The sequence below is a fragment of the Oncorhynchus nerka genome, linkage group LG2, assembly GCF_034236695.1.
Source record: "Oncorhynchus nerka isolate Pitt River linkage group LG2, Oner_Uvic_2.0, whole genome shotgun sequence".
NCBI lineage: Eukaryota > Metazoa > Chordata > Actinopteri > Salmoniformes > Salmonidae > Oncorhynchus > Oncorhynchus nerka.
The window spans coordinates 28,712,846-28,739,364 of record NC_088397.1 but is presented as its reverse complement, the minus strand read 5'-3'; the positions used below and the strand labels follow the sequence as shown (position 1 = coordinate 28,739,364).

General features: G+C 45.9%; 1 protein-coding gene across 1 annotated transcript; it reads right to left on the bottom strand.

Annotated features, from left to right (window-relative positions):
• Positions 1-376: 376 nt before the first annotated feature.
• On the bottom strand, positions 377-17,526 carry mxra5a (matrix-remodelling associated 5a). Its single transcript, XM_029667222.2, is given in 12 exon segments — positions 377-2,406; positions 2,409-2,689; positions 2,836-2,978; positions 3,184-3,370; positions 5,205-6,162; positions 6,415-10,262; positions 12,255-12,738; positions 12,953-13,104; positions 13,404-13,642; positions 16,014-16,143; positions 16,742-16,965; positions 17,163-17,526. Coding segments are annotated over 11 exon segments (7,926 nt in total). The 5' UTR covers positions 16,936-16,965; positions 17,163-17,526; the 3' UTR covers positions 377-1,096.
• Positions 17,527-26,519: the final 8,993 nt, after the last annotated feature.

Sequence of the window (26,519 nt, the reverse complement as noted above, 5' to 3'; positions counted from 1 at the left end):
ACAATTAAGTCTGTAGAGTTAAAGTGGGAATTCTTTCAGAGGGAAACCAGTGAACTAACAGGGGATTTCCCACACACAACCAGATGGTTCTCCTTTTAGCAAGAGTGGGACCATGACTGTATAATAATCCCCAGAGCTACGTTTGAAAATGTTTACTCTTGGAAGACAGATCCCTAATCTGTCCTGACCTAGTTCTAAATTCTTATCCCCTTCCCAAATTGCACCCTATTCCCTTTGTAGTGCACTACTTTTGCCCAGGGCCCATACACTACGGCTGCATCTTAAATCACACCCTATTTCCAATAACGTGCCTTATTTGGGATGCATCCATAGTCTTTTCTCAAACGTATACAAGTAATATTCTACAAGATTCCGATGGATTTTGAGCTTCTCTTTATTTAAAAATGTGTAAAATTCCTATACATCAAGAGTCTTTTAAAGACAAATAATTTAATAATGAGGGCATGTAAAACCATATTAGTATTATTCTATGTGCTGATGTTGACACCTATGAGGGTTGCAATCAGATCTAAACCATATTGCATGTACAATCATCACAGTAAACGGTAATGTGTGAGTCTCTCCTGTAAAATAGCAGGGTTACGAGTCTTTAAAAATACTTTTGGTTAAGATAGTAAGATGATATGGATGATTGGGAAACAGTTATTTAAACACCAGCCATTGTTGCTTAGGTCCCCTGAAATCGTCCTCATTTCAGCAATATTGGTTATTTTCTGTATCATTTTGAATCTTTTCATTAAATCGAACATAAGATATTTAGCTATGCTTATCAAAACTGTTTGACATACATTGTCATTGTCAGCGCAGAAGATTTAAAGTCCTTCATAGCAAAGTCTTTTTTTGATGAGTGAAAAATGGCTGTGTCACAAAATGGTGGTTGAAATGCAGCTGAATCATGGCCTTGAATGATGTCACAGGACAGATAGCTACCAGTTGGAAAATGTATCTTTACTTTGCATTGACAGTGATTCAAAGGCTCTCCAACATCATGTGGATGGATGAAAAGTATTGGCTGTGCTCAGCTCCTTTGGCAGTTTCTTGGGCATATGATGAAAACCTATTTGTCTAAGGCTAATCAGAACACATGTAGATAGGTGGCTTTAGTGTCGACCCCTATCACGTTCCTGGCGGTGCATTTGTAGAAGCCCTGGTCTCTCTGCGTGGGGTTCTGGATGATGAGAGAACCTTGTGGGTGGAGGTACTTGTTGCCAAAGAGGCGTGGCTGGGCACTGACCGCTAGCCGCGTCCTATCCGGCGTCTCCCAGGCAATCTCAGCTCGGGGGATCCCCGTGGCAATACAGTTCAGCTGGACCGCCACGCCGTGGCGAGCGTATATCACGGGAGGCGAGCCATTGGTGATGCGAGGCAGGTACGCAATGACGATGACGGGCACGGAGAGCAGGGCGCTGCCGTACTCGTTGGCCGCTCGGCAGACGTAGGAGCCGCGGTCGTAGACGGACGCCTGCTGGATTGCGAGCGTCCCATTGGCTAGGACGGCGTAGCGACCGGCTCTCTGTGTCCGCCCCAGGACCACTCCACTGGGCAGGGTCCACGTTAACCGGAGGGGGTCCCCCGTGGAGAGACAGTGGAGTTGGAGGCTCTCCCCATTCATAATACTGATGGGGGAGTTGTAGCGGTTATTGATCTCTGGTTTCCTCTCCGGGGCTAAAGTAATAGTACGTTCCACTAGCCCGGCGACATTCCTCACCAGGCAGCGGTACATACCACTCTCAGAGACAGAGGGGTTAGTGATGACCAAGGAGCCGTCAGGTCGGTGGAAGAACTTGGAGAACTGGGCACCCCTCATGATTGGGGAACCATTAGGGAGGATCCAGGTTACCGTTGGGGGTGCTGGGCCTCCTTCAAAGGAGCAGTTCAGGGTCATGGTACTGCCTACCGTTAGAGAGAGGCTCTCTGTTTTGGGCCCTCTGAGCTGCGGCCTCTCTACCATCTCTCTAACCTCCAGGTGGACCATCAGCCTGGCCTCCCCGCCCTCGTTGCGTGCGATGCAGGCCAGCTGAGCCGAGTCGGTCCCCTTCGGCGAACGTATATCCAACGTACCGTTACGATGCACTGTCATTCTGCTGCCGTAGTATGGTGCCGGGAGAACGATGTTCTCCGGTAACACCCACATGACCTGGGGGATGGGTGTCCCCACGGCCTCGCAGGCCAGCATGGTGCGCTGGTCCCTTATAGCCGTCACTCTGATAGTGTTGACCATACCTCTCAGTCCGTTGATGGTCGGCGGCGTCACAAGGACTTCCACCCTGGTGACTTTGCGGTCCTGGCCGGCACTGTTCCTAGCTGTGCAGGTGTAGTTACCAGCATCAAAGTGTTGTGCCTTCTGGACCATTAATGTACCATCATTATGGACCTGGTACTTAGCGGGGAGGAGGCAATGGCCCGGTTAGTGGGGGAGAGCCACGTGATGACTGGGTTCGGCTCTCCCTTGGCGCTGCACTTCAGAGACACGGTCTCCCCATAAAGAACCCTGACGACTTCAGGGCTTTGAGTTTTGTCTCTGATGATCGGAGGGTCCGCCACAACCTTGACGTGAACCTTCATCTCATCCTTCCCTATCTGGTTCTCAGCGTAGCAGGTGTAGTCTCCTTCCTCTCTCATCCCCACGTCGTTGGCGTACAACGTCCCGTTGTCGAACACCACGTATCTGAAGGGGGAGGGGGGGGTGATTGTTTGAAAATTGTACTGGGATCCTTATCGACTATGCAGTTAATGTGCTTCAATAACAGATTGGGTGTACATACTGTATTATGTGATTCAATAACGGTATGTGTGAAGTTGAATACCAAGTACCTGCGGGTGCGCCCACCTCTAGCCCTACTATCCGTCTGTTTCAGTGTGTTGATCATGGTGCCGTCCGGCAGAGCCCAGCGGATCTCAGGGTTCGGGAGGCCAGACGCTACACAGTCCACCTTCAGGTCTCCTCCATACATCACCTTCAGATTCAAAAATATTTATTGTCTATCCAATCGTACATTATACAGAAAATCAACCGAAATATTTGCATGACAACCATATAGTGCACTCTTTTTCACTAAGGCCCATAGGGCTCTGGTCAAAAGTAGTGCACTGTACAGGGAATAGGGTGCCATTTGGGATGTGGCCCATTATTTGCATAGAAACCTAAGACAAAAGACAGACCTTCTGACTGGCCAGCAGCTGCTTCTGCTCAATCTTGGCCGGCTTGGTCAGCACGTTAACCCTCAGAAGCATGTAGTCGTCCCCCATCTTGTTTCGGGCCACACACAGGTAGTCCCCATCATCTTTCTCTGTCATGGCCTGGATGGCCAGAGAACCGTTGGTGAACACCTTTATTCTGGGGTCGAAGCTGAAACCCCCCCCCAACAAAAACAAGCTGTTATCGTTTGTGAAGCCACCATTTTAGGTATTTTTTTAAATGGTTTTTCAGCTAAACTTTAGGGAATAGAAAATGTGCCTGTATGATTTCACAGTAAACCTTGTCATTCATGATAACATCTGATGATCTGACAGTTGACATACATTGCCATCAGAAAGTGTTCATACCCCTTGACTTATTCCACATTTTGTTGTGTTACAGCCTGAATTCAAAATGGATTAAATATATATTTTTTCACTCATCTACACACAATACCCCATATGATGACAAAGTGTAAACATGTTTTTAGAAATCTTTGCGAATATATTGAAAATAGAATACACACGTATTTCATTTACATAAGTATTCACACCCTTGAGTCAATACATGTTAGAATCACCTTTGGCAGCGATTACAGCTGAGTCTTTCTGGGTAAGTCTCCAAGAGCTTTGCACACCTGGATTGTGCAATATTTGCACATTATTATTTAAATAATTCTTCAAGCTTTGTTAAATTGGTTGTTGATCATTTCTAGACAGCCATCTTCAAGTCTTGCCATACATTTTCAAGCCGATTTAAGTCTAAACTGTAACTAGGCCACTAAGGAACATACTTGGTAAGCAACTCTAGTGTATATTTGGGCTTGTGTTTCAGGTTATTGTCCTACTGTAAGGTGAATTTGTCTCCCAGTGTCTGTTGGATAGCAGACTGAACCAGGCTTTCCTCTAGGATTTTGCCTGTGGTTAGCTCTATTTCCATCGCTTTCTATCATAACTTGAAAATATGAAGAGTGGTACTCAGTGATGTGTTGTGTTGGATTTTCCCCAAACGTAACGCTTTGTATTCAGGACATAAAGTGAATTTGTTTGCCACATTTTTTGCAAACAGGATGCATATTTTGGAACATTTTAATTCTGAACAGGCTTCCTTCTTTTCACTCTGTAATTTAGGTTAGTATTGTGGAGTAACTACAATGTTGTTGATCCGTCTTCAGTTTTCTCCTATCACCATTGGCCTCATGGTGAAATTCCTGAGCGGTTTCCTTCCTCTCTGGCAGGAAGGACGCCTGTATCTTCTGCAGTGACTGGGTGTATTGATACACCATCCAAAGTGTAATTAATACGGGACGGCAGGGTAGCCTAGTGGTTAGAGCGTTGGACTAGTAACCGAAAGGTTGCAAGTTCGAATCCCCGAGCTGACAAGGTACAAATCTGTCGTTCTGCCCCTGAACAGGCAGTTAACCCACTGTTCCTAGGCCGTCATTGAAAATAAGAATTTGTTCTTAACTGACTTGCCTAGTTAAATAAAGGTCAAAAATAATAATAATAATAATAACTTCGCCATGCCATGTTACTCATCTACTAATAGGTGCCCTTCGCTGCAAAGCATTGGAAAACCTCCCTGGTCTTTGTGATCGAATCGGTGTTTGAATTTATTGCTTGACTGAGGGACTTTGTAGATAAGTGTATGTGTGGGATATAGAGATGTGGTAGTCATTTACAAATCACGTTAAACACCATTATTGCACACAGACCATGCAACTTATTATGTGACTTTTTCCTGCCCTAACAAATGGGTTGAATACTTATTAACTCAAGACATATCAGCTCTTCATTTTGAATTCATTTGTAAAAATGTCTGAAAACATAATTCCACGCTGACATAATGGCATATTGTGTGTAGGCCAGTGACATAAAATCTCAATTTAATCCATTTTAAATTCAGGCTGTAACAAAACAAAATGTGGAAAAAGTACTATACATACAGAGAATGGCCTGAAGGGCATATTAGACAGTGAGTGAAAAAGATGCCAGAAGATGCATACCTGTACTGGGAATCCACTAGTTTCTTAGAGGGGGTCCTCCAGACGATCCTGGGCTCTGGTTTTCCTGTGGCAATGCAGTCGAGCCTCAGCAGCCCCCCATAGACCACGTCAGTCCTCTGGGGAGACGAGGAGGTAATCCTGGCCTCGGTGGAGGATGGGAGTCTCAGTACTGTCAGAATGCTGGTTCTCCTGGAGGCTCCTACCGCATTACTGGCCACACACTCATATCTCCCCGCGTCGCCTTTGCCTAGCCCACGGATGTACAGTGTCCCGTTGGGGAAGACAAAGAAATGGCGGCCGTTGACGAACTGCGAGGTGAGGAGCTGGACTCCGTCGGGCGTGGTCCAGCGGATGATGGGTGTAGGGGCTCCTTTGGCGGTGCAGTGGATGTAGGCCGTGCGGCCCTCGGGGAGGGACACGTTCTCATAGCGAGGTTGCTGGATGACTGGAGCCAAGGCTGCCACATGGAGTCGGACAGAGACGGTGTCGGCTCCCGCCACGCTGCTGCCGATACATTTATAGATCCCTCTGTCTGTGTAGCTGGCCTGGGTTATCCGGAGAGTACCGTTACCGAGGAGGTCCACGCGCTTGGGGCCAGACTGAGGGCCGGGCTGGGGGCCACTGGCTGGGTTGGCAGGGCCCAGGGCTGGGGAGGCAGTGAGGTGGACCCTGTCAGGCAGCACCCAGGTGACCCGGGGCATGGGATGTCCCTGTACCTGGCACTCCAGATCGATGCCGTCCCCGTGGTACACGGTAGCATCGCGGTAGCGCGGCTGGAGCACTCTGGGATGCTGGGCCAGCACCATCAGGGAGACCACCATCTTGTCCACGCCATACTGGTTCTGGACCATACAGAGGTACTGGCCTCGGTCCTGGGGCTGGCTGTTACGGATGATAAACGTGCCGTTGGGATGGACCTCGAACCTCTGGACCCGAGTGTTCTGGGCTACTGTCGCTCCTGCATGAATGAAAATAACACTTGTTTAAAGACATCGAGTAGATTAAAACAATGCAGATAAAGGATTATTTCTACAACATGTTGTCTGTTGAAACACAAGAATGGAGCATATCTTATATCATGACAAATAGGATTCTCCTTTTTTTGTTACATTAACAGGCTTACATACAGCGGTGTAATTCTGTAACAGAGAGTGAAGGAGGATGTTCTATGAAGAGGGGAGAACACAAAAGGAAGTGCTGTTATACATACCAGTGGAGACTCTCGTCCAGGAGAGGAAAGGCCTGGGCTCCCCTACAGCCACACAGGGCAGCTGTGCATCCATCTCTGCATTCACTGTCACTGTCTGCACATCCACGTTGGTGATCCGGGGCTTCCCTCTTACAACAGGATCTTCTACGGAGGGTCTCTGATCACCTCCAGACACCCCACCTGATAACCCCTGTGTCTGGGTAGGGGTCTCTGTCCTCTGGCCCCCACTAGATGGACTCTGAGGCTTCGACAAAGACACAAATGAAGTCTGAGAAACGCTCATTGTGGTGGTGGGAGTGAGAGTGGTTGTGGTGGTCGTCTGTTTGACCATCTGAGTGTTTGCGTTTGTGACTGTCCTGTGCCTGTGGGGTGTTCTGGGTTCTGTGGTGGTTGGTTTAACACCGGTGACTGGATCAGGCTTGATGTCAGTTGACTCTAGTTTAGTCGTGGTGTGGGAGTCGGCTGGTGGTGGTTGTCTGTCGGGGTCAGATCTGGTGATTAGGATGGAGTCTCTGTTGAGGATCGGGTTGTTCCTCTGGTCGGGTTGAGAGATGAGGACTCTCTCTCTGTGACTGTCTGGGATGTGGTTGGAGTTGGAGGGAACCTCCACTGTTCTGGATGAAGGTTGGGTCCTGACCCTAGTGGATGGAGTGTTTAGTACAGGGATTTGAGGCTTCACCCTAGAGGGGAAAACTACAGATGCCCTCACTGATGTGGAGGTGACAGGTGACATAGTTGAAGTAACACCCTTTGTTGTCGTAGCAGCAACAAAAACCACAACATTTTCCAATGGTGTTCGGTCTTTGCCTGTGGCGGAAGTGCTTTCTCTGACGTTATAGTGCCCATCAAAGGTTGTTCCGGGCTTAACAGTGACTGTTTTAGAAGGATCAGATCCGCGATAAGAGCTTTCAGATGTCACCGGCATTTCAGTGGTACTAACCCGAGCCTTCTCATGTCCTGCCTCTTCATGAAAGGGCTCTTTTGTTGAGGCACCCGGGGCGTGTGTTGTGCCGTGTGCACTGGTTATTTCATGCCAGATAGATGGGGACACGCTGTCAATCTCTTTGACCGGCACTTTTTTAACCTCAGTCGTACCTTCTGTATATCGATTGTCTGGTGTGTTGGGCTGTCCATCTGGTAGCACTCCCGGTCGAGTGTTGCGATTCTCCGGGGACTTGTCAGGACTTGGGACAGGGTGAAGGTCTACAGTAGCGCTGCCTCCCCTTTGTGTTGTCTCGGTTGGTTTAACTGCAGGAAGGGGGACGCTTGTAAATGTCCCCTGACTGGCTGTCGTGTGCACATCCGATTGCTCTGGGACTGGGCTCGGAGTGTTCGGAGTCTGAGAGGCTCTTTCTGGGGCTGCTCTGTGATGGCTGCTCTGGGATGTTTGTTTATATGTTTCTGTTAAAGAGGCTGTGGGAGACGCCAGTGGGGCTGTTGTGCTCCTGAACAGTGGTTTGGCGTGTGGTGAAAGGGTGCCCTTTCGTGTTGTAGGCTTCACTGAAGGGTCACTCCTGTCTTGGTATAAAGAGACTCCTGTGTTCTCTTCGTGACTCACTCGGCCTGATGACGTTGCTTGGCTGCCCGTCGATGGAACTGCGGTATTAAACCTGTCCGTCATGCTTTTGGCCTTGTCGAACGCTTCTATTTTAGTCCACGTGGCAGTGGTTGCCTTGGTAGTTGTTGGGAGCGCGTCCTTAGGTGTGGCTGCGGTTGTAAAATCACTTCTCAACGGATTATTAGGCTTTGGCTTCTTTCTGCCCGTATTGGGCCGTCTTCTCCTGCCCCCTCCCCCATTCCTCCTCCTGGGGTTCTGGGTTCTGAGTCGAGTAGCCACCTCCCCTGGAGTTTCCTTCGTCATATACACAGCTGAAGTGAGCTCGGCTGTGGGAGAGGGTGCGGGGAGTGGAAGATGGGTTATATTCGACGTTGCATGCTGCTTTAGCCGTGTACGTGTTTCTAGCTTAGCAGTTGTGCTCCGAGTCTCGGTGAGAGAGCGATCAAATTCATCGCTCTCCGTCTCCGATTCAGAGTACCCTCTAACTGCGGTGGTGGTGAGTGACGGGTCAAGTTCAGCGTCACCTCCTTCATTATAGCTGTTAAAAACACTGGGTTCGTTAGCGTCTTCCGCCCCCTGATTATCCTCAGACGTGGGTGAGATATCAGACTCTGTAATCGCCTCACCATCTGTAGCCGAAGCGGTGGGGGTGGTGCTTTGATTTTCTCCTTGTAAAGAATCGTGGTATGAAGAACTGGTCCAGACGTTCACACGCAGCTGACCCAGGATCTGGGAGTGTGTGGGTGTGACTGTGTGCCTGCCTGGCGTCTTTGTGTGTGTGACAGTGTTACTGGGCTGCTGGGGAACAGATGTGACAGGCTCTGTAACCGGCTGCGTGAAACGAGCATGATTTGTGCCTGTATCCGCATCGGAGTCTGTGGTGTAAGTAGTGTGTAGAGTGGGTGTATGCGGTATAATAGTGGGTGTGTATAGCTCTTTCTCCTCTTCCTCGTGGAGGTCGTCTATTGACCCCTCTATGTTGCCCGGAGACTCTGTCTGCTTAGCACTGGCCGTTGTCGTTGACTCCTGATTCTTCTTTGTGGTGAGGTGAGTTGAGCTGGGTGTTATGATAATGTTACCCTGTCCGTTCTTGTCACGGATTTTGGCCAAAATGTCCGCCCACTTCTCCGGGTCTATATTTTTGTTTGCCACGTTAATCCTCCTCCTCGTCTCCACTGTGTTTTTCTTGTCTTCGTCATTAGTCCCTGTCGTGGTTGGTTTTCTAGGTGCAGCAGGTCGCCTCCATGTGTTTCTAAATGGATGTCCTCCACCCCTGTTTGAACCTTGACCTCTCCGCCGATTCATTAGCTCCACACGGCTCGGGGGTGAGGATGAGGAGGAAGAGGAGGAGGGGACTTCCTCCTGTGCGTCCTCATTGTCCCCTGATGCCTCCTCAGTGTCCTCCATGGGGGCTTTGACCCTGGTGTTGACCCCTGAAGCGGACTGTGGCCTCATTCTCCTCAGTGGTCGCATCTCTGCTCCTAACTGTCTGGTGAGAGTCACCTTAGTAGCCAGGGAATACACACCATTCTGGTTCATGGCCACACACTTATAATATCCACTGTCTGTCAGTCGACTCTCTGGGACTCTCAGAGTTCCGTTGGAATACACCAGCGCTCTAGAAGAGTTGGCTCTGTGACTCACTATGTTGCTGTCAGGAAGGATCCAGTTGATCTCAGGGTCAGGAGAGCCAGACACGACACAGTTCAGAGTGAGAGGGACACCGGTGAACCCCTCTACGAGGGTAGGCGCCGTCTCATCCCCTCCAAGAGGGGGAGGACTGGAGGACTCCGCGACCGTCAGGCGGAAAGGGAGGACACTGAGGTCGTCAGAGACCTGGGCAATACAGTAATATATCCCTGAGTCTGAGTGTCCTACAGCTTTAATATCCAACCTGCCGGTGCTCGACACTGATACCCTGTTGTCTGGGTTGCTGTACGGTGCCTCCAACTGGGTCCCGTCTGGCAGCATCCAGCGAACCGCTGTGTCTCCTGAGCTCAACACGTTACAGTCTACTGCAGCAGAGCTGCCCACTACAACACTCAGCGCCGTCCTGGTAGTGTTTGTGTTCTCTATCATGACCCATGTCCTGCGTTGTCTGCGCTCCAGCTCAGGCTCCACGATCTGTGTGAGGTGGGTGCTGAGGATCAGCTTGACGCTCTTCCCAGTGGACTGGGGCCTGTTCAGCTGCAGGTCCACAGAGCTCTGCATCAGCCAGGATGGTTGAGCTACCATGTTAGCCTTAACCCCTGTGTAGTACAACGCATCTCTCTCCAGGTCCTGCCTGTACCTGGAGATCAAGAAGTTTGAGTTTATTAGAAAAAAAACACATAACATAGCAGTATGAAATTAGATGCTCTATATCACATATTGAACTCAAGGCCCATTCAATCCGGCCTGCGGGTGGTTTGATTATTATTAATATATAGAGTAGCAGTCAAAAGTTTGGAAACACCTACTAATCTTTCTTTCTTTTTACTATTTTCTACCCTGTAGAATAATAGTGAAGATATCAAAATGATTAAATAACACATGGAAGTATAGTAGTAATGTAGTAACCAAAAAAGTAGCCACCATTTGCCTCGATGACAGCTTTGCACACTCTTGGCATTCTCTCAACCAGCTTCGCCTGGAATGCTTTTCCAACAGTCTTGAAGGAGTTCCCACATATTTTGAGCACTTGTTGGCTGCTTTTCCTTCACTCTGCGGTCCAACTCATCCCAAACTATCTCAATTTGGTTGAGGTCGGGTGATTGTGGAGGCCAGGTCATCTGATGCAGTACTCCATCACCCTCCTTCTTGGTCAAATAGCCCTTACACAGCCTAGAGGTGTTTTGGGTCATTGTCCTGTTGAAAAACAAATGATAGTCCCACTAAGTCCCACTAAGTGTAAACCAGATGGGATGGCGTATTGGTGCAGAATGCTGTGGTAGACATGCCTTGAATTCTAAATCAGTTACCAGCAAATCACCCCCACACCATCCTACTTCCTCCTCCATGCTTCATGGTGGAAACCACACATGCAAAATCATCCGTTCAACTACTCTGCATCTCACAAAGACACAATGGTTGGAACCAAAAATCTCAAATTTGGACTCATCAGACCAAAGACAGATTTCCACTGATCTAATGTCCATTGATCATGTTTCTTGGCCCAAGCAAGTCTCTTCTTATTATTGGTGTCCTTTAGTAGTGGTTTCTTTGCAGAAATTTGACCATGAAGGCCGATTCACGCAGTCTCTTCTGAACAGTTGATGTTGAGATGTGTCTGTTACTTGAACTCTGTGAAGCATTTTTTGGGGCAGTAATTTCTGAGGCTGGTAACTCTAATGAACTTATCCTCTGCAACAGAGGTAACTCTGGGTCTTCTTTTCCTGTGGCGGACATCATGAGAGCCAGTTTCATCATAGCGCTTGATGGTTTTTGCGACTGCACTTGAAGAAACTTTCAAAGTTCTTGAAATTTTCCAAACTGATTGGCTCAAACGCATTAAGAAGGAAAGAAATTCCACAAATTAACAAGGCACACCTGTTAATTGAAATGCATTCCAGGTGACTAACTCATGAAGCTGGTTGAGAAAATGCCAAGCGTGTGCAAAGCTGTCATCAAGGCAAAGGGTTAAAGAAGAATCAAATAAAGAATATATTTGGATTTGTTTAACATGTTTTTGGTTACTACATGATTCCCTATGTGTTATTTAATAGTTTTGAGGTCTTCACTATTATTCTACAATGTATAAAATAGAGGGGGAAAAAAGAAAAACCCTGGAATGAGTAGGTGTGTCCAAACATTTGACTGGTACTATATATTTATATATTTTTGTGGGGAAAAAACAATCTCAATCATTATTTAAATGACTAAAACCAAATCAAGACTGTGTAGAAATAATAATGGACCTACATTTACAGTCTCTTCACTCTGTCTAGCGAGCTAACAGTCATCGAAACGAAAGCTAGACAGTCAGGGAGCATCGAAAAATAGAGTGAGGACAATGTTTTGCACATTTTGATGGCAAGGAAATACAATACATTTTATGTGTGGCCCTCCGGACCTCAGTGAAGACTGAATGTGGCCCTTGGGGAAAATGAGTTTGACAACTGTGCTCTGTATTGAGGACCACTCTGAAATGAACATATAAAATCACATACGGGCAAATCCTAACTTCCACAAACGTTCACGTGCATTGATCTCAATGCACAACTAAGTGAAAATGTTACTCAAGTAGAAGCTGGAATTTGGCCCATAATGATCAGTTAAAAAGCAGTTTCTTAATCCAGCCTACCTGTAGCTGGGCACCGGCTCCTTAGTCAGCATGATCTCTCTCTGCAGGTGAGCGGGCGTGTCGCTATAGTAGGCGATCAGCTTCCAGAGTCTCTCATAATTGTCCCTGTTGATGGGACACTCCAGATCCACAGAGATACTCACATTAGAGGTCAGCTGCAGTGGGTTGACCTGCTCCCAGCTGACCTTAGACAACTCTCTGCGGGGCTCTCCGACGCTGCACTCCAGATCCACTTTGTTCCCATGTTCGTCCGTCAGGCCTAAGGTAATGTTGCCAAATGGCCCCTTGAACTCCTCCAGGGTCATGAGCTCTGTCTCTGTGTCCTCTGGGGTCGTAGGTTGATCAGGAGAGGTGATAACAGGGCTGGAGCAGCCCAGTGTATCCAGGCTCAGGACTTCTTTCATTCGTAAGTTCTTTGGGGAGTAACACAGAAGGCAGAGCTGACCTCCTGGGTAGGCCCTGTCCTTTTTACACTTCAGCACACCTATGAAGAAAGGAAGACGAGAGGGAACATTAACATCATTATTCGATGTTTGTAATTCCGAGTGTGAAGTTTGGTTAGGTTTTGGACATACATTTTCAAGGCACAAATGTGTAAAATGACAGCTGCATTATGCTTTGAGCATTGATCCAATTGTATCTGCCATTACTGACAAATACGTACATTCACTGAGTAGCTGGTAAATAAAATACCTAACCTGGTGAGTTTTTGTCCCAGTCGGGGAACCACTTCATCCTGCAGTCACATGTCCAAGGATTCCCATGCAGGAAGAGGTTCTCCAGCTGGGGCATTCCTCCCAGCAGCTTCTGGGGCAGCGAGGTCAGGCTGTTCTCCGACAGGTACAGGTGCCTGATGAATCGATAAGGAGACAGGAGGGACATTATAACGTTAGCTTCAAACATGTTGGCTCCATCTCAATAACTCCTTCCGTGATTCCTCACATCCTATGTCCTTGCCTCATTTTCAACTGCATTAGAGAAGGTCCTGCTCCTCTGACCTTCTACAATGGGTTTTGAGAAGACGGTGAGGAGAGAGGACGCAAAGAATCGAGGAAAGAGGAATTGAGAAAGTGCCCGATACTAAGATAAAACGGATAAAATATTGTCCAGAGCATTATGGGTACTGTAGTTCATCATGCTCGGCTTCACCGGAGGGTGGAGACGTGGAAGTGTCCCAACATGGAAAAGGTGGAAAAAGTAGAGGGGTGGAGCTGCTGCAGTCTGTTCCCCTCCAGCTGTAGGAGACGTAGGGAGGTGAGGCCCTGGAAGGTGTCTGGGTGAATGAACTCCAGACGGTTGTGGTCCAGGTGGAGTCTGGTCAGAGACCACAGACCCTGGAGAGTGTGTCTGTTGATCTCCTTCAGTTTGTTATAGCTCATCTTCAGCATCTGAGGGGGAGAAAGGCAGAGGTAAGGGAGTTATCATCCTAATACAATAGAGCAGGGTTTCCCAAACTTCAAATAACCAACTCATCATCAAGCTTTGATTATTTGAATTCAGCTGTGTAGTTCTAGGCCCAAAAAACAAAACGTGCACTCAGGGGGGCCCCAGGGTGCAGGACCGAGTTTGGGTAACTCTGGAATAGATTATAGTAAAATAGAGTAGAATATAATAATAGAATGCAACAATTGCCTGGTACTATACTGTATAACCTACTTTACAGTGCTGAGGTGATATTTAATGTTAATCAACATTTCCTGTTTATTACTGGAAGCACAGACACGAGCCTACCAGACAAGCTAAATTACTTCTATGCTCGCTTTGAGGCAAGCAACACTGAAGCATGCATGAGAGCATCAGCTGTTACGGATGACTGTGTGATCACGCTCGCCATAGCCAACTTGAGTAAGACCTTTAAACAGGTCAACATTCACAGACGCAGTACTAGGATGTGTACTCCAAGCATGCGCTGACCAACTGGCAAGTGTCTTCAATTACATTTTGACTACCGACCCGTAGCACTCACGTCTGTAGCCTAGAAGTGCTTAATAAGGCTGGTAATGGCTCACATCTACACAATTATCCCAGAAACCCTAGACCCACCATCATTTGCATACCGCCCCAACAGATCAACAGATGATGCCATCTCTATTGCACTCCACACTGCCCTTTCCCACCTTGACAAAAGGAACACCTACGTGAGAATGTTATTCATTAACTACAGCACAGCGTTCAACAACATAGTAACCTCAATGCTCATCACTAAGGACCCTGGGACTAAACACCTCCCTCTGCAACTGGATCCTGGACTTCCTGGCGGGCCGCCCCCAGGTGATAAGGGTAGGTAACAATATATCTACCACGCAGATCCTCAACACGGGGGCACCTCAGGGATCCGTGCTCAGTCCCCTCCTGTACTCCCTGTTCACTCATGACTGCATAGCCAGGGACGACTCCAACACCATCATTAAGTTTGCCGACAACGATGAGACAGCCTATACAGAGGAGGTCAGAGACCTGGCCGTGTGATGCCAGGATAACAACCTCTCGCTCAACGTGATCAAGACAAATGAGATAATTTGGACTACAGGAAAAGGAGAACCAAGCACACCCCCATTCTCATCGACGGGGCTGTAGTGGAGCAGGCTGAGAGCTTCAAGTTCCTTGGTGTCCACATCACCAACAAACTATCATGGTTCAAACACACCAAGACAGTTGTGAAGAGGGCATGACAAAGCCTATTCCCCCTCAGGAGACTGAAAAGACTTGGCAGAGCCTCAAAAAGTTATACATCTGCACCATTGGTTGCATCACTGCCTGGTATGGAAACTGCTCAGCCTCCGACCGCAAGGCACTACAGATGGCAGTGCGTACGGCCCAGTACATCACTGGGGCCAAACTTCCTGCCATTCAGGACCTCTATACCAGGCGGTGTCAGAGGAAGGCCCAAAAAATTGTCAAAGACCCCAGCCATAGACTGTTCTCTCTACTACCAGAGTGCCAAGTCTACGACAAAAAGGCTTTTCAACAGTTTTTACCCCCAAGCCAAAAGACTCCTGAACAGGTAATCAAATGGCTACCCGGACTATACGCAGTGTGCCACCCCCCAACCCCTCTTTTACGCTGCTGCTACTCTCTGTTTATTATCTATGCATAGTCACTTTAATTCTACCTACATGTACATATTACTTCAATTACCTGGACTAACTGGTACCCCCTGTATATAGCCTCCACATTGACTCTGTTCCGGTACCCCCTGTATATAGCCTCCACATTGACTCTGTACCAGTACCCCCTGTATATAGCCTGTACCGGTACTCCCTGTATATAGCCTCCACATTGACTCTGTACCGGTACCCCCTGTATATAGCCTCCACATTGACTCTGTACCGGGACCCCCTGTATATAGCCTCCACATTGACTCTGTACCGGTACCCCCTGTATATAGCCTCCACATTTACTCTGTACCGGTACCCCCTGTATATAGCCTCCACATTGACTCTGTACCGGTACCCCCTGTATATAGCCTCCACATTGACTCTGTACCGCTACCATCTGTATATAGCCTCCACATTGACTCTGTACCGGTACCATCTGTATATAGCCTCCACATTGACTCTGTACCGGTACCCCTGTATATAGCCTCGCTACTGTTATTTTACTGCTGCTCTTGAATTATTTTTTATTTTATTTTTTACTTAACACTTATTTTTCTTAAAACGGCATCGTTGGTCCAGGGCTTGTAGTAACTAAGCATTTCACTGTAAGGTCTACACCTGTTGTATTCGGCGCATGTGACAAATAACATTTGATTTGTACCTGTAAGGACATGAGATCCTTAAAGGCCCCGTTGGGAATGTTGTGGAGATCATTCCCATGCATCATCAGAAGCTCCAGCTTCCTCAAACCAGCCAGAGCGGTCTGAGTCACATGGTTTATGGTGTTAAACCTACAGGAAACAACAATGACACAAAAGCAATTCATGACTGACTATTAAGGTACTTGACTTGTTCTTTGTGGAGCAAAGTGCCTTCATTTCTGACTGTATAAGAAGAAATGGCTAAAGACCTGACTGAACTTAAGACCTCTGGATCAAAACATTGTCAATGAAGGTGGCAGTTGGGAACTAATACAGTGGGCGGGCCTTTCTGTTATTTTTAAGAAATGGCTCAAGCTCATATGTAAAATGACTCAGTAAAAAGCATGGGGTATATAATAAGCATATAATAAGATTAGATAAGACCTCACTGTAGGCATATTGCATTATGCACATTTACTTGTGAGTTGCAGAGTGATTAATTTCAGGCACATGCTCAGCACATGTACTTAACTGTAAACAATTCCAAAGGCCTCTAATGAAAAGTGGATATTTGATAGCTTTAAAAAATATATATATATTGGCCTACAATGCACATGCATAAATACAAATCGTATACTTTATGCACATACTGCACGTCCATAGGTATAAGTTATTGTGCATGACGCTTGTTTTTTAGGCCTATGGTCTCATTGCGGGTCATTGAATAAAGTCAATCCAACAGGCTTACCCCAGGTTCATGCGCTCCACTTGTCTGGGTATGCCGGCGGGCACCGCGAGCAGGGAACGGAACGTGCAGTGCACCTCTGTGGCCTGAGGGCACGTGCACTGGCGCGGGCAGGGGAGACTTGTAACTGGCACCATCAGCATGGACAGTATCAATATGAATGCGGCGGAACGGTCCATCTTCAGCTGCGCATCCATCCACCACAAAAAGGTTTCTACCTCCTATCACTGGAGGGTTACAGATTCATTTTGGTTCATTTCAGTAGTACGCAAACACAAGTGAAAAGGTGAGCTCTGACAAAACACTTCACTGTAGAGAAAATCGTTTGACTATGCGCGAAATTAGTGATCTCTGTATGAACGCATCTTTACGCACATCAAACATGGCATGACCTGAACCGAAAGGAAAATGTTAAACATCTCACCTTAGATTTTTTTATAAACTTTTATTTAGATCCAGACTCACTGTATCCCATTTTACCATGGCTTTGGTGTCTCAACGCCACTCCTCACGAAGCGCATAACTCCATAGTTATACAGTACTATAATGACAAAACTCCCCAAAGAATAAAATAGTTACAACAAATTCCGATGTCAAATCCGTAGACAGAAATGCGCACAGAGCTTCGATAGACTGTTTGAAGTATCCGTTTTGTTTCGTGTGTAGCCCCTTGAGAAACTTTGCAAATAAAATTTTACTTCTGCCCAAAACTGTACAGTGCAGGATGCGCCTTCCACCGACAGCGAGGGGTGAGTGAATGGCTAATCGTTTCCAACATACAGTCAGTCTTGAGAAGCAGAAGGACCCAAGGAGGGGTAATAAAATGAGAGAGACGTAAGAGACGGCAACTGCTGAAATCGGCTACAGTAGGTCGTTACAATAAGGATATCGTTTTTCCATTCAACTACGGGCATAATCATTGTGTCATCACATTGACAGTTGGCCACTTCCAGGAATCGCTGCTTGAAGACTATCTTCATTAAATTCATGAATTCATTTATAAAAATGAAGGGAGATACCACAGGCTACTTCTTTTCTCTGTTGTACTTCTCTACTGTAGACCATCATGTGAGGTAACCTACTAAGTGAAGGGAGCAGACAGACCAAGGTAAAGTTTATGTCGGTTTTACAGCCCTGTCATTTAACATCTCAACCTCCATCACACACAGTACTGTGTCAGCAAGCACATTTGCAAGCATTCCAGGAACCACAAACAGTATGTCACACTGGCCAATCTATCCCCATATCCCCTTAGTTGATTTGGTGTTAATAGGACAGCCTTTTAGAACATGTAAATCAGATCAAGTGTGTGTGTGTGCTTGTAGGGTGAGATCTATATAAAAGTTCAGAAAACCTGATCCCTGGGCACTGACCTCACAATAATCCTTTAACCCACCAGTGGGAAGCCTTGTGGCTGAGGGAGGCAGTGGACCCTAATTGACCTGCTGTGTGTGATCATGCCAACCTTGAGGAGCGAAGAGTTCAAAGTTTCCCAGGGAGTCAGAGAGCTGAGAAGCCTGTGTGTTTATTGAAATTATACCTTTCCCCCATAGAATAATTACTGGTCCAATCCCTTTGCCAAGAGTGGATATATATCATTGTGAATTATGGCTATACACTTGCATTGCTTTATGCAAGTTAATACAAAGTGTTATCTCTTAACATGCCATTAATATTATTTTTGGCTTTCTAGTGTAGAAGCAGATACAGCATAATTAAAACTCATAACTTGTATTTGGAATTTTCATTTTAAAATCCTGTGCTATGCAGAAGGCGGGGAAAACACACTGTATTTATGATACACAAAGAAATATCCTGCAGAAAGGTATTTAGCTTGTTTAATTGTGTTTATTTAAGAAACCCCAAGTGGGTTAATTGTGTTTACAGTGTTTAATCTTTGAAACAGGACTTGTTCCTTAGTCTCTCGCACGCGCGCTCTTGTGCGGTCTCGCTCTCTCGCTAAAGCATCGACCACAACAGGCATTCAGTTAGCTGAGTAAACAACATCAACATCTACCCTGAGAGAGAATCCATGAACCCCTTAGGAAAGCTTTAATGCTGGTTAATTATAGAATAACTAAGATGTTATTGAGGGGAAATCTATAGCTTTGTCGAAGAAGAAAACCCAGTAGCAAATGTAAAGGCCTTTATATACTATCATTAAGCACAGTGGGAGGATTAGCATTATAGCATTATAATGAATAAATCAAGCTTACAAAACCTGATCCCTGGGGACTGACCTCACAATGATCCTTTAACCCACCAGTGGGAAGCCTTGTGGCTGAGGGAGGCTGCGGACCCTATTGACCTGCTGTGTGTGATCACGTCAACCTTGAGGAGCGAAGAGTTCAAAGTCTCCCAGGGGGTCAGAGAGCTGAGAAGCCTGTGTGTTCGACCAACCGCCTGAGATTATATGTCAGACCGTGATCCTGTCCTGACATCCATCATCATGTCACTTCAACAGCCAATAGCACACGGCTGCACCAAAGCCACATGTAGGTGCGGCCAATGTCAAAGTGCCAAGAAGGGGGGCCTCAAGTTCAGAGTCAACTCGGTCAAGTACCACACACATTGCGTCCTCTTGACAAGCTGGCCCAACAGTCAGATAGCTTGTGCAAGATATCCTCTAAAGAGCGTACATATAGCAAATTCCATTTGATGAGGGTTAATGTTCTGGGAGTTCCGCTCTGGAGATCTGTAAAAGAAGATAAGAAATGTATCATGAAATTAGTATAGGAAATACTTCATTGATGGCGATTGGGCCTGCCACCAAAATTATACCTTCCCCTCATAGAATAATTACTGGTCCAATCCCTTTGCCAAGAGTGGATATATATCATTGTGAATTATGGCTGTACACTTGCATTGCTTTGCCTTATGCAAGTTAATACAAAGTGTTATCTCTTAACATGCCATTAATATTATTTTTGGCTTTCTAGTGTAGAAGCAGATACAGCATAATTAAAACTCATAACTTGCATTTGGCATTTTCATTTTAAAATCCTGTGCTATGCAGAAGGCGGGAAAACACACTGTATTTATGATACACAAAGAAATATCCTGCAGAAAGGTATTTAGCTTGTTTAATTGTGTTTATTTAAGAAACCCCAAGTGGGTTAATTGTGTTTACAGTGTTTAATCTTTGAAACAGGACTTGTTCCTTAGTCTCTCGCGCGCGCGCTCTTGTGCGGTCTCGCTCTCTCGCTAAAGCATCGACCACAACAGGCATTCAGTTAGCTGAGTAAACAACATCAACATCTACCCTGAGAGAGAATCCATGAACCCCTTAGGAAAGCTTTAATGCTGGTTAATTATAGAATAACTAAGATGTTATTAAGGAGAGGGGAAATCTATAGCTTTGTCGAAGAAGAAAACCCAGTAGCAAATGTAAAGGCCTTTATATACTATCATTAAGCACAGTGGGAGGATTAACATTATAGCATTATAATGAATACATCAAGCTTACAAATCGAGGCAGATTGGCAACAGATAAGTTACTGTCCATGCCATATTTGACATGACAATACAGTAGTGTGTCAGGCACGTGAAGGGGTTCTCATGTATGTTCTTTTGTGTTGGTTTGGAATTGTTCACTTCCTGATTTGACTGAATTCAAATCAGTCTACCCTAGTATTTAGTCTTCATCTTTGTCCACGTATCACTGAGCAAGCAATAGGTAAAAACATTTTTTTTTTTAAATCCATCCATACGATGGCCATAAAAAAAAACCTGGTAGATACCCATAGGGGCGTAGAGGTCGACTGAGCTAGACCAGTCATACACCATGACTGTGTTTGTGTGTTGAATAGACTCACAGAGAGAGTTAGGATCCGATGGATGCCAGACTATTCTAGTTCCACGACCATGGCAGCAGTGTGGATGGATACACAGAGGTACAGTGAATGAGCGGGGCGTACTGTACCCAACAAGGCACCATGACGAACGATCCAGAACATAAACCAAGGAGGGGTGTCTTTTATCACCGGGATATATGGCTCTCTTATGTGTCCTAGTTACAGTATTCAGAATTACTCAGAAATAAAGCTTTGTGTCTCACTGGCTGCGTGTCTGAAATGGCACCCTATTCCCTATATTGTGCACTTATTTTGGCCAGAGCAGTGCAGATCTTTAGGCCAGAGCCTAGGCCTTAGGAATAGGGGGATGTTTTGACAATGTCAACGCTTGGGAAAAGCCTGTTAGAACTAGAAGTCTTTCGTAGGCGCTGTCCAAATGTAGCGCACTATACTGTAGGTAATAGGGTGAGATTGTGTCTTGTTAGAGCATAATAATTCTCTTGGAGGCTACTGAATGTTTGGATTGAGCTCGGACATCACACGAACACCAGGGGAGAGGGCTGGGAGGCGAATGCTTGGAAAGAGACCTGAAATCCTGCAGTATGCAGTCTCATACCTTTTCGTTGTTCCAAATGGCATGATGTTGACAGGGCCAGAAAAGGATCTATGACCTGCGCTATCCTTCAAGTCTTGAAGTAGATCTTCAGGGAAAGACCATGTGTATGGTTGAAATAGGGTCCAGACAAGACCTTGGTTCAACACTGTAGAGGTGTGCTTGATTGAGCTTTGCCTGTTGCAACGAAAACAATAAGAGAGGTTGCTAACGCAAACGCCGAAAGTGTTTGAAAGACTTCAAATACTATTTGAACCCAGGTCTGACCGGGGCAGGTCCTTCCATGAGTTAAGTTGACTTTAACAAAAGGGCACCGTTCTTCAGACACTCGAACCTTTATATAAGCGAGAGCCCGTCTGCAAGTCTGAGTACGCAAGAGCGATGTGATTTTTTGTGAAGAAGCATAAGTCGCTACAGAGGCCAAGGTAAACTCTCCATAAACCTGCCATGTCGTAGAAACAGCCTTTGACTCATGGAGATAACAGAACCACAAGAGATCAGTGGAAAACTCTTGCTGACCTCCTCACGTTTCAGGAAGACTTTCACCCCCACGTCCACCTGCTCAACATGTGTTCTGCCTCATCCAGAAACATCCCAGAACTGATTCAATTTCTCACTTCTTTCCTGTTTGGGGGTTGTGACCTCATGTGGAAAGTGTAAACCATTACCGACCACCCAACGACGTCCAGGTGTAATGGGGGTTTTGACAGGTGTCATTCAGAACAGGGAGCTGCTTTGTGTTACCTAGCTGCACTAAATTGACTGAGAGGATTTCCATTTGAAATGCTACTTAGTCTCCGACCTGGCATTCACCTCAGTATGTTCAACAACAACCATTCCACATGACTATAGTTAAAACTACTTCTAACCAGGTTGGCGAGTAAATATAATTAACTAAATAAAGAAGAAATCTACAATAGTAAAATGCTCTTGCTTTTATTTTAATATTTTAACACAATGTAGACCTAAGTTTGAGTATATTTGTTTAATAAAACTTACTGGGTGGGAAACTATTTGTATCACATTTTAATTAGCACAACTCCTTATTTAATCTAATGCATTCATGGTATTCAGTGACTAATTAGATTTCCTGCACACACTGTGTCTCTAAAAACCCTTCAACACGTTTCTCGTTCCCCCCCTTCTTTTGTCAGACAATGGCAAAGTTTCCACACAACAGGCAGGGCTCTACGGCTGCTCTATGAGCTTGAAGACCTGGGTTCAAATAGTATGCGTTTTCTTTCAATGTTTAAGCTACACTTGATTGAGCTGGCGTGGCGCAATTGAACCAACGGGGTAGTTCCAAACGTGTAAACCTCGTCTGACACCCCAGACAGGCTCGATCAAATGCTCAAAGCATTTGATAAAAAAACAAATACTACTTGAACCCAGGTCTGAGCCAGACCCAGACCCAGACTTTCAACCACTAAACACATGCTATGCTCTCCCCCAGGGGAGACATCTGCTGCCATGATCTGACCCACCAACCACACAGCTCAGCAATAATAAACACCATCCATTCTCCAATACTATACAACCAAAGATTATTGCAGCTATTCATTCAAGCCGTTACAGTATGCTTTTCTTGCACCCATGACCTAATGCACCTAATGTTGTGTCTCGATTCATATGCAGATTATAATTACCAGTGCTATAATAACTAATAAACAGATGAAAATGATTTGTGGTGGGTATTTCTTTGTGGAGAGAAGACAGACAGGTTTGTAGGTCAGTCATTCCATAGCTCTGAGTCAGTATACATCCCAAATGGCACCCTATTCCCTATATAGTGCACCACTTTCGACCAGAGCCTGTAGAGGGGATATGGGCCATTTAGTCTGTACTACTGCCTCTTTCCTTTTTGTCTTCTCCTACTGGCCCAGAGCCCTGCTTACTTCACATGGCTGTCGGCCGGGACCACTCAGCGGTAACAACAGCCTGTTGGGCTGCAGCTGTGCTCTCCTCGGCTCAAGACGGGATGGGCGGATACGCCACCTGAGGCTGGGGATGAGGTATAGGGTCGAGGATGTGGCTGGGAGGATAGGGTAGGGCTGAGGCTGGAGCTAGGGCTGGGGGTTGAGGCAGAGGCTGGGCCTGAGGGGGTTGAGGCAGAGGCTGAAGCCCGGGCTGAGGCTGGGGGTCATTCTCAGCCCCAGCTGAGGTTAAGGCAGCGTCCACCCCACTAGCGTGTGGGTGTGGGAGCCAGTTACATGTCAGTAGTCTCCCTTCACCAGCGGATCTATGAATCATCTGTGAGGGGAGCCATCTCACCCACAGCTGTCAGTCGTTCTAATACCCAGCCACACACAGGGGACAATAGTGATAATGCCTATTTATCATTATCATGGCGATAAATCATTATTTATAGTTATGTTGGGAAATTATATCATACATCAAGTATGAAGTGAGCTCAACGTCTAAATTAATTGTTGCTCCGTGTTACACTAAAAACAGGGAACCATCTGTGTGTGTGTGTGTGTGTGTGTGTGTGTGTGTGTGTTAGTACAGTATGTCCTACAGTTGAACAGGCCTACATCCAAACTACGGAGTTACAATTTCATTTCATTTCTGGTCTGCAGTCAAATCTCACATTTCCCTTTCTACCCACAGTCATTTTGCATCTCAATACCACAGATGGAGAAGTTCATAGTGACACAGATTCCCCCTAGACTTTACTCTGGTTAATAATTCCTAGTTCCCTCAGAGCAGTCTATAGCTTTGAGTTTCTATCTATCTATCTATCGTCCCCAGTGTACCAGCGCCTCTAGAGGTTTCCCTTCCACAGTGAGGGGAATAAAGGCTGATGTCTGCATCACAGACTGATTCTCCTCTGGAGACTAAAACCCTCAACGTTCTATCACAGCTCAGGGGCGACAGTCTCCACTTCACCTTGTACCGCTCTAGGCTTACAGTAGTGGGTGCCTGTTTTCAAAGCTTATGATTTAACTGTTGGTTTTCAGGCTCGCACAAGAATGTAATCGTTCCCTATGGCGTGCAATGCAGAACACAGTATGCCGGCACGGCGGTCTTGTTTTCCGTCGTGTGATTACGTTGGACCTCGCAAGCTTGAACCGGTCATAGCCCGAGGTAATCGGCTCTGTTGTTTTCGAGAACAGAGGGTCGTCAAACGACCCTTGTTGGTTCAAAGAGGCAGGGGATATCAAGCCGCATCCTCCAGCCCCTACTCATATGAAGTCCCCCTTTGTGGTGTGTGTGTGTGTGTGTGTGCGCATGTATGCTTAAATCTGTGTGTGTCTGTGCGTACGTGCATGTGTGTGTCTCTGTGTGTGTGACCGACCATGTGGGTCTGCCTGCAATCATTTTTTTTTACTGCTAATGAACTGGCCTGGGGAGGTGGGAGCCACACCTGAGAATGAAAAACACAAAATGATGAGGACCATCTGTGAAATGGCGGTTTGATGCATCACTTCCATTCCATCTCTGCCTAGTAAAATGAGGTTAGCAGCAAGAGCCTCCTCAATGAAAGCTTCTAAGAAGAAAGAAAAGAAGAATATCAGCTTTCTTAAAGCAAACAGGTTGAGTCAAGTTGGTTGGCCAGGGAAAATGTTTAATATTGAAGGAACTGAAGCTGCTGAATTGACACTGTTCTGCAGTGTCAGGTGACCTGAGGTCAGGGAGAGAGGACCAGAGTGAGGGGTCGAGAGATGAAATTGAAGCTATTTGATAATAAATGTTGCAATAAGCTGCATACACCATACAGTATAAAGCATCCTATGTACCGTTAGCTGTTCTGCATGGTATAACTATAACGCATCCTATTTACCTGTTATCTGTGCCACACTGTACAGTACAACCATAAAGCATCCCATTTCCCTGTTAGCGGTATAGTATGTACAGTACCAGTCAAACATTTGGATACACCTACTCATTCAAGGATTTTTTTAATTTTAATTTTTACTATTTTCTACATTGTAGAATAATGCTGAAGACATCAAAACTATGAAATAACACATATGGAATCATGTAGTAACCAAAACAAAGTGTTAAACAAATCAAAATATATTTTATATTTGAGATTCTTCAAAGTAGCCACCCTTTGCCTTGATGACAGCTTTTCACACTCTTGGCAATCTCTCAACCAGCTTCATGAGGTAATCACCATTTCAATTAACAGGTGTGCCTTGTTTAAAGTTAATTTGTGGAATTTCTTTCCTTCTTAATGCGTTTGAGCCAAGCAGTTGTATTGTGACAAGGTAGGGGTGGTATACAGAAGATAGCCCAATTTGGTAAAAGACCAAGTCAATATTATGGCAAGAACAGCTCAAATAAGCAAAGAGAAATGACAGTCCATCATTACTAAGACATGAATGTCAGTCAATACAGAACATTTCATGAACTTTGAGCGTTTCTTCAAGTGCAGTCGCAAAAACCATCAAGCGCTATGAGGAAACAGGCTCTCATGAGGACCGCCACAGGAATGGAAGACCCAGAGTTACCTCTGCTGTGGAGGATAAGTTCATTAGAGTTACCAGCCTCAGAAATGTCAGCCCAAATAAATGCTTCAGAAAGTTCAAGTAACAGACACATCTCAAAATCAACTCTTCAGAGGAGACTGCGTGAATCAGGCCCTCATGGTCAAATTGCTGCAAAGAAACCACTACTAAAGGACACCAATAAGAAGAAGAGACTTGCTTGTCCAAGAAACACAATCAATGGACATTAGACCAGTCGAAATCTGTCTTTGGTCTGATGACTCCAAATTTGAGATTTTTGGTTCCAACCATTGTCTCTTTGTGAGACACAGAGTAGGTGAATGGTTGATTTCCGCATGTGTGGTTCCCACCGTGAAGCATGGAGGATGTAATGGTGCTTTTCTGGTGTCACTGTCTGTGATGTATTTAGAATTCAAGGCACACTTATGCATGGCTCCCACAGCATTCTGCACCGATACACCATCTCATCTGGTTTGCGCTTAGTGGGACTATCATTTGTTTTTCAACAGGAAAATGACCCAAAACACAGGCTGTGTAAGGGCTATTTGACCAAGGAGGGTGATGGAGTACTGCATCAGATGACCTGGCCTCCACAATCACCGGATTTCAACCAAATTGAGATTTGGGAGGAGTTGGACTGCAGAATGAAGGAAAAGCAGCCAACAAGTACTCAGCATATGTGGGAACTTCCTTAACCTGTTGCTCCTACCCTCTACTTTTTTGAACATTTTGTTAAAAATCGCGCAACATTTCAGCGCCCTGCTACTCATGCCAGGAATATAGTACGTTCATATGGTTAGAATGTGTGGATAGGAAACCCTCGGACGTTTTTAAAACTGGTTAAATCACGACTGTGGCTATTACATAACGTGCGTTACATCGGAAAGCGCAGGAAAACCTGATCACAGAAAATGGAAATA